The following is a 9,312-nucleotide window of genomic DNA, read 5'->3' as shown; positions in this document are numbered from 1 at the left end:
AGTCCTTTTATATGTGCACCACAAAAAATACATGTAGTGAATGGTAAGAAAAACTGCAACTTTATGTTTGACACCACAGTTCTTTTCTCTTCACAAGACCAAGTTATTTGCATCAGTGCAGAAGCAGTCAAAGTGAAAGTTGTACTGATAAATGGACATTGCAATGAGAGTTGTCAAGGAACACAGTGTGGTGTATTTCTCTTTAGTACCACTGTACTTACACCGTGTAGTGAAACTATTCAATTAACTTTTGATTTTCTCAAAGTTGTTTGGAGTTTAATCCCTGAAGAGTATATTTTACTTCCAGTACATCAAGTAATACCTCTTTGTACAACTAAGCTTTCACTTATGCAATGTAATACAAATTACCAGCAATTGCAAGGCATTACAGTGGCTTGGTCTAGTCATTCAATGGATAAACTTGATTCTTCACTGCAAACACTCACAGAAATTCGCCAATCTTCTCCTTTGCGAATTTGGAATAAACACAAAAACACATTGGGAATTACTTCTACAGCATTGAACAGTCATAAAGCTAAGAGTTTTGCTTGCAGAAATCCTCAATATTACCATCAAATATATTCCTGTAAGATAAATCTAATCCAAAACAGCCAAGCTGTAAAAAAAGAGTGCGGCCCTGAGAAAGGCTATGGTGAAAAAAGATGTGAAATCCAAGGTGGCGGCCAAGAAATGGCTGTGATGGTAGGTTAATGGTAAAAATTTTAATAACGACAATTCAGGTGAATTTTGTACCAAGACCAAGCGGCACCAAATTCACTGAATTGTTGTTATTAAAATTTTTACCATTAACCTACCATCACAGCCATTTCTTGGCCGCCACCTTGGATTTCACATCTTTTTTCACCATAGCCTTTCTCAGGGCCGCACTCGTTTTTTACAGCTTGGCTGTTTTGGATTAGATTTCACTTCTTTTTGTATTTGTATACCCCAAAGTCGGCCTATGGCCAGCTTTAGGGCTTTTTAACCTGTCATTTTTTTCTTTACTACAGGAAGAAGAAAAGATGAAGCAGGGTGATTTCTTTGTAGCTGACCTCTCTGCAAAGTGATCCTTCTAGCTGATCTCTCTACCGGATGACTTGTTTGCAACTGAACTCTCTACAGGGTGATTTGTTTGTAGCTGAACTCTCTACCAGGTAACTTCTTCTAGCTGATCTTTCTACAGGGTGATTTTTTTGTAGCTGAATTCTCTACAGGGCGATTTGTTTGCAGCTAAACTGCTGAACTCTCTACAATGTAACTTCTTCTAGCTGAACTCTCTATGGGTGGCTTGTTTCTAGCTGATCTCTCTGCAGGGTGACTTGTTTCTAGCTGAACTCTCTACAGGGTGATTTGTTTGTAGCTGAACTCTCTACAAGGTAACGTCTAGCTGATCTTTCTACAGGGTAATTTGTTTGTAGCTGAATTCTCTACAGGGTGATTTGTTTGCAGCTGAACTCTCTACATGGTAGTTTCTTTGTAGCTGAACTCTCTACAGTGTAACTTCTTCTAGCTGAACTCTCTACGGGTGGCTTGTTTCTAGCTGATCTCTCTACAGGGTGACTTGTTTGTAGCTGAACCCTCTACAAGGTAACTTCTTCTAGCTAATCTTTCTACAGGGTGATTTGTTTGTAGCTGAATTCTCTACAGGGAAATTTGTTTGCAGCTGAACTCTCTGCATGGTAGTTTCTTTTAGCTGAACTCTCTACAATGTGACTTCTTCTAGCTGAACTCTCTACAGGGTGACTTGTTTCTAGCTGATCTCTCTACAGTGTAACTTGTTTCTAGCTGAACTCTCTACAGGGTGATTTGTTTGTAGCTGAATTCTCTACAAGGTAACTTCTTCTAGTTGATCTTTCTACAGGGTGATTTGTTTGTATCTGAATTCTCTACAGGGCAATTTGTTTGCAGCTGAACTCTCTACATGGTAGTTTCTTTGTAGCTGAACTCTCTACAATGTAACTTCTTCTAGCTGAACTCTCTACAGGGTGACTTGTTTGTAGTTGAACCCTCTACAGGGTGATTTGTTTGTAGCTGAACTCTCTACAAGGTAACTTCTTCTAGCTGATCTTTCTACAGGGTGATGTGTTTGTCTCTACAGGGCAATTTGTTTGCAGCTGAACTCTCTACATGGTAGTTTCTTTGTAGCTGAACTCTCTACAATGTAACTTCTTCTAGCTGAACTCTCTACAGGGTGACTTGTTTCTAGCTGAACTCTCTACAGGGTGACTTGTTTGTAGCTGAACCCTCTACAGGGTGATTTGTTTGTAGCTGAACTCTCTACAAGGTAACTTCTTCTAGCTGATCTTTCTACAGGGTGATTTGTTTGTAGCTGAATTCTCTACAGGGCAATTTGTTTGCAGCTGAACTCTCTGCATGGTAGTTTCTTTTAGCTGAACTCTCTACAATGTGACTTCTTCTAGCTGAACTCTCTACAGGGTGACTTGTTTCTAGCTGATCTCTCTACAGTGTAACTTGTTTCTAGCTGAACTCTCTACAGGGTGATTTGTTTGTAGCTGAATTCTCTACAAGGTAACTTCTTCTGGCTGATCTTTCTACAGGGTGATTTGTTTGTAGCTGAATTCTCTACATGGCAATTTGTTTGCAGCTGAACTCTGTACATGGTAGTTTCTTTGTAGCTGAACTCTCTACAATGTAACTTCTTCTAGCTGAACTCTCTACAGGGTGACTTGTTTGTAGTTGAACTCTCTACAGGGTGATTTGTTTGTAGCTGAACTCTCTACAAGGTAACTTCTTCTAGCTGATCTTTCTACAGGGTGATGTGTTTGTCTCTACAGGGCAATTTGTTTGCAGCTGAACTCTCTACATGGTAGTTTCTTTGTAGCTGAACTCTCTACAATGTAACTTCTTCTAGCTGAACTCTCTACAGGGTGACTTGTTTCTAGCTGAACTCTCTACAGGGTGACTTGTTTGTAGCTGAACCCTCTACAGGGTGATTTGTTTGTAGCTGAACTCTCTACAAGGTAACTTCTTCTAGCTGATCTTTCTACAGGGTGATTTGTTTGTAGCTGAATTCTCTACAGGCAATTTGTTTGCAGCTGAACTCTGTACATGGTAGTTTCTTTGTAGCTGAACTCTCTACAATGTGACTTCTTCTAGCTGAACTCTCCACAGCGTGACTTGTTTCTAGCTGATCTCTCTACAGGGTGACTTGTTTCTAGTTGAACTCTCTACAGGGTGATTTGTTTGTAGCTGAACTCTCTACAAGGTAACTTCTTCTAGCTGATCTTTCTACAAGGTGATTTGTCTGTAGCTGAATTCTCTACAGGGCAATTTGTTTGCTGCTGAACTCTCTACATGGTAGTTTCTTTGTAGCTGAACTCTCTACAATGTAACTTCTTCTAGCTGAACTCTCTACAGGGTGACTTGTTTGTAGCTGAATCCTCTACAGGGTGATTTGCTTGTAGCTGAATCCTCTACAGGGTGATTTGCTTGTAGCTGAACTCTCTACAAGGTAACTTCTTCTAGCTGATCTTTCTAAAGGGTGATTTGTTTGTATCTGAATTCTCTACAGGGCGATTTGTTTGCAGCTGAACTCTCTACATGGTAGTTTCTTTGTAGCTGAACTCTCTACAATATAACTTCTTCTAGCTGAACTTCTCTACAGGATGACTTGTTTCTAGCTGATCTCTCTACAGGGTGATTTGTTCCTAGCTGAACTCTCTACAGGTGATTTGTTTGCAGCTGAACTCTCTTACATGGTGGTTTCTTTGTAACTGAACTCTCTACAATGTAACTTCTTCTAGCTGAACTCTCTACAGGATGACTTGTTTCTAGCTGATCTCTCTACAGGGTGATCTGTTTGTAGCTGAACTCTGTACAGAGTGGTTTGTTTGCAGCTGAACTCTCTTACATGGTGGTTTCTTTGTAGCTGAACTCTCTACAAAGTGACTTCTTCTAGCTGATCTATCTACAGGATGACTTGTTTCTAACTGAACTCTTTACAGTGTGATCTGTTCATAGCGGAACTTTCTACTGGGTGATTTGTTTGCAGCTAAACTCTTTGCATGATTGTTTCTTTGTAACTGAACTCTCTACAAGGTAACTTCTTCTAGCTGATCTCTCTACAGGATGACTTGTTTCTAACTGAACTCTCTACAGTGTGATCTGTTCATAGCGGAACTTTCTACTGGGTGATTTGGGTTGTTTCTTTGTAACTGAACTCTCTACAATGTGACTTCTTCTAGCTGATCTCTCTACAGGATGACTTGTTTCTAACTGAACTCTCTATAGTGTGATCTGTTCATAGCGGAACTTTCTACTGGGTGATTTGTTTGCAGCTAAACTCTTTGCATGACTGTTTCTTTGTAACTGAACTCTCTACAAGGTAACTTCTTCTAGCTGATCTCTCTACAGGGCAATTTGTTTGTAGCTGAATTTTCTACAGAGTGATTTATTTGAGATGAACTCTCTACATGATGGCTTCTTTGTAGCTGAACTCTCTATTAAGTACCTTCTTCTAGCTGATCTGACTACAGGGTGACATGTTTGTAGCTGAATTCCCTACAGAATAACTTGCAATGTATACATGCAGCTGAATGCTTTATTAGGGTGACTGTTCTATTAGAGTATCTCGATCTCGCATTTGCTGCACGTAGTTGCCTTTCGAATCATAACTCAGTGATTTGTAATCCGATTCTTCTGTACTACTGCAAGAACTTTCTATGATGATTATTCCAGCTACATACTGATTTTCAGCTTGTTGCTCTAAGCGGTTTGCCTGGTAGACACGAAAACTAATAGTTTTTTTATTCATAAAAATCGATCGCGTAATTTTGACACAGGTTGGGTTTTGTGTCATATCTCCATGGTCTTTATCTCGATTCCTTTCAAACCACAAAAAGGCACTCCTACGATGGTTGCTCCATCTACATATCAATTTTCAACTGATTCCTCCAAGGGGTTTACCCTGTAGGCGTGACAGACCTTCGACCTTATTTTACGCAAATAATCGGTCATAACTCCGTGAATGTTCATCGGATTCCTACCAAAGTTGGTACGGAGATCCGCCTTAATGAGCCCTTTAAGTGTGCCAAATTTCAGCCCAATCCAAGCACGCATTCGTGTTTTATGGCGAATTTTGCGAAGTGTGCGAAATGAAGAAGAAAAAAACGAAGAAATTAAAACGAAATTTTGTTCGCTCGTATCTCGGAAATGGCTTGAGCGATTTTCTTCAAATTTGGTATGTAGACTGCCCTAACTGGGCGGCACGTCTCTAGCAAATTTGGTTCCAATCGGATAAGGGATCACAGAGCTACATAGGTGTGAAAATTGCGTTTTCTTTCTTCCTGTTAATATACTCACGGTGTGGCGCGCCGGCTTCTTGGGCCGCACGACACACTATCGTGTGTCTTGATAATACACTTTCCGTTAATTTCACTGATCCAATAGTTGCGTTAAGTAAGTCTTCACAAGATCCAGAAGACATCATATCATTGGATAATTCTGATAATAGTCACTTGGTGAGTACTTGCACACCAGCTAAGATACAAGAAACTGAATGCAGTGGACATAAATACCCTCCACCTTGTGTCATTAAAGTCATTAATATTAAACCTGCCACATATTTAAAGAATGCCTTGCATATTTTAGTAATCATAGCAAATGCAGTTGTGCAGCCTGGTATTATAGCAAAGCAACAGTTTCACTGCTTGCCATCATGTAATTTAGTATGCAAAGGAGCCCCACAATCAGATTGTTCCTGTCATATCTCGGCAAACAATATTATTGAAACACCTAATAAATGCCATCTTGTTTTCAATGCTCTTTTGATTATAAGCTATAATGCAGATAAAAGCTGTAAAAGTACCCTCAATCATATTTACTCAATCTGCTTATTTCAAGACTTTAATAAGAAATGCATTTATAGATCCAAGCACCTTGAAGCTAACCTTGCAATAGACACAATCACTAGAACTTTTACTCAAGATTCATCGATTTGCAAGGTTATCACAGGAAAATTCACCTTGGTTAAAGGAATAATAAAAGTGGGAAATTCCTACTGTGACCCAAAGATACTTGGATTCTGCATTCATGAGGCCATGTACGTGAGGATTGTGTTGTATTTATGGCAGCAAGATGTGCTGACAAAGGATTGTAGCAGTTGCTCCACTTTTATTCCTAAGACTATGCTGCCAATTACTGGGCTGTACACATCGATTACAACTGTACTGCCACACATTGAATGCAGTGGTACAACATGTGGTAATCTCCAGAGTATGCATCTGCTACCTACAAAAGCACGTATTGTCACTTACACAGTTAAAAATACATTTTGGTTTTATGACAAAACAGCTTTGATGCACATATTGTATTTTCTAGAAAAGTGTTTCATTGATACTTTGTCCTTCAGTGAGAGCATCCCAGTGGAAGTCAAAACATGTTTATATGAACTTCCACAAGAACTTCCACCTAAGCTTCCAAAAGAATCTCCATTGAAGCTTCCACCATATGCCCCAGCCAGAGTTCCATTTTTTGAGAAACCAGTTTTGAAGAGGAGAAGGATTACACCATTTTACACTAGTTCGAAGAACCCACCTGTAGCATACAGCCACAACAATGTGTTGTGATTTGTGGAAGATCAAATTTCCCAAAGTCCACTACGCTAAAGGACTATTGCCATCAAAAATGTGGTCCACCAACAAATTGTTCCTCTGCTGGCCAGCCAATTAGCATATTTAGAGACGCTGGTATGCCACTGAGTTTTAATAATAATGCTTCTCTTAAGCCATTTCAAACTGTGCTGGCTAGTAGTGACTTTACTCCTACCATTAAAAAATTACCAAGTGATAAAACTTATCATGGTAGGAGGTGTGCAAGTAATAATGCTGGAGGTGGGGGAGCTGCTAATAACAATAGTAGCAGTGGAGGAAATACTGGGAGAAACGGAAGAGGATATACACCTATCAATAATGGTAGTAAAGGAAGTAATAATACTACCAACAAGCATGGAGATAATGGTGGTAATAATGATGACAGTATTCTTCTACCTGAGATTACTAACATTGAAGAAAATAATACTCCACATAACTATCATCCCCATGATGTTCACTATCAACAGCTTCCATATGTTGTCAGCTCACAGCCTGCTTCTGTTGATGAAAACAGAGTTTATGACAGTGGTGGGAAAAATCCTATCAATTTTACTGCTGTGCTGAATGCAACTGAATGCATGCACTTACCTCAGCAATCATTAGATTATGACTACTTGAAAGGTAACAATGCTGTGATCAATCCTGTGCAAGCACATTGCTATCCACTTCCAGTACAGCCAATTGATGAAGTAAGTGGGTTAAAGTACATATATCAATATCCTTATCTGTGTTATATTATTGTAGCAAGACAATTTGCCAGTATTGACAGATGACGTTGTTGACCTAGTCAGCTCAGAAGTGAACTATCAACCAAGAGAGACTTTTGAAAGTAGATTTTATTGTAATCCTAAGATCATCCCTTGCCTACTAGGTCCAGAAGAAAATGTAATAGTAACCTGTTAATAAGAATTGTACATACATGTATGTGGTAGCTATGGGAACCATAAACTATTCTAAGGGGAAGGAGAACTATTCTCCAGGTGAAAAACCTCTTGAGAAATAGTTACTGTAGGTTTAGCACCAATTTTAAGTTGCAGAAATTCTACAGCTTTTGGGGTTGTACCTCCAGATCACTCTGAAAGTTTCACTTTCTGCAAAAACTATTCTGCAAAGTTTTCAGAAACACCTATAATTCCTAAACTTAGTCCGTAAGTATAACGTTATGCAGTTGATCATTTTACTATCCAGGTGTCAGCAAAGAAATCTGTGTGGAATGACTACAAAGTAAGTATTCAGGTGCATAGGATAATTTGATGTATTCACCAACTAGAATCTACCAACGTCATTGGAAGCATATGAAAGGCCCACCAAGTCTAATGTACAGATGGTAACAGGAGTTTGTACACCGTATGTGTGAAGGTAAACTACCCTAAATGCAAGTGTGTTACATCTCTATATACATCTCTTTATACAACAACTATACAAAATAATGTCTAAAGGTCCCAAATAACACTTCTACGTATATCGCAAAATAATTCTCCTCTCTCTCCCCCTCCCAAAGAATAGGAACATTACAGTGTCAGTGGCCACTGGCACCATGTATTGTGTACTTGAATACACAAAAAACAGGAGATTCCATGAATACTTTTAATTGCAGGCTACTTCTTGAGAATTTCAGTAAATACAAACTATACCTTTAATATTGACATCATAATTAATTTTGTGAAAAATTTCTTATTCTCCCATTCATGAAAAATTACAATACTGAGTTTAAGCATGTAAACAAAACTATCTGTATAGCCACTAAATATACCAGCTTTGTTCTTTTCAACATAAGTTTAATTGTATATTGCAACGTGTGACTATTAGTAAGCCTTTTAGGCAATGAATTTTCAAGCCCATAATATTGTGATGGATCCCAGTCAGGTACAAATGAAATTGAGCTATAGGAATGAAGCTCAGTGGCATAGAGTATTTCAATTCCTCATTAGGTTTGGTATCATAGTTACTACATTATTGCCAGTGTGAGTTGTGTGTAGAGAGGTGTCTTGTAACAGGAGCTCATGATCATAAGCACCTGTTTGCTCCTGCTTGTAGTATGATAATATACATAGCTAAGAAACGTTAATATACAACCCCATCATTTGGGCCAATTTACAAAGGGTTATTTTATTGTCTTAATTACAGAATAATACTATGTATTTTATATGATCCTCAGTTTATTTTATCTGTTCCTCATTTTAGAAAACAAGAAGAAGTCGCAGAGAATGATCTTCCATTCACAGGATTGCAATTGAAATTAACACCTTGCACACTGCTGTTTCTGCATAAACTGTATACTTAGTTGCTGCTCCCTGCATTGCAATAAAATTAGCACCAGAAAAAGCTTTCATGTACTAGTGCACCGAAGTAGTAAGGGTTGCAATATAAATCTTATAGCAGTGAGTTTTTCAAAGGACTATATATACAACTCTTATGCATGTAACCAAATCTCAAATCTCTCACTTATCACTCAATGGTATACCGGTGAAACATTCTTAAGATTGGATTACAGTAGTGATTCAAATGTAGTGATTGGTTGGTAAAATTTATAAAGTAACAGAGAATCTGTTTCTGCATGATGCATAACTATACACACTAGCTGTTATCTTTGTGCTGGAGTATATTGAGTCCCGTGGAGTATGTCTATGCATGTGCACACATACACACTACACATAGGTACACACACTCACTGTTCGCACTGTACATGTGCGCATACGGA

At 38.6% G+C, this 9,312-nt stretch overlaps 1 protein-coding gene across 3 annotated transcripts; it reads left to right on the top strand.

Annotated features, from left to right (window-relative positions):
- Positions 1-5,335: 5,335 nt before the first annotated feature.
- Positions 5,336-8,955, top strand: LOC136248874 (uncharacterized). 3 transcript variants are annotated; one of them, XM_066040699.1, is made up of 5 exons: positions 5,336-7,300; positions 7,356-7,496; positions 7,800-7,835; positions 7,882-7,970; positions 8,796-8,955. In XM_066040699.1, exons 1-4 carry the CDS (start codon positions 6,710-6,712, stop codon positions 7,966-7,968), a joined length of 855 nt encoding a protein of 284 aa, XP_065896771.1. In that variant the 5' UTR covers positions 5,336-6,709; the 3' UTR covers positions 7,969-7,970; positions 8,796-8,955. The 3 variants fall into 3 exon arrangements, with proteins under 3 accessions (XP_065896771.1, XP_065896770.1, XP_065896773.1); XM_066040698.1 differs by having other exon boundaries at positions 8,791-8,955; XM_066040701.1 differs by having other exon boundaries at positions 7,882-7,990; positions 8,791-8,955.
- Positions 8,956-9,312: the final 357 nt, after the last annotated feature.

This window comes from Dysidea avara, chromosome 3 (assembly GCF_963678975.1).
Source record: "Dysidea avara chromosome 3, odDysAvar1.4, whole genome shotgun sequence".
Taxonomy (NCBI): Eukaryota; Metazoa; Porifera; class Demospongiae; order Dictyoceratida; family Dysideidae; genus Dysidea; species Dysidea avara.
The sequence above is the reverse complement of the archived record's forward strand: the minus strand, read 5'-3'. Positions and strand labels throughout refer to the sequence as shown.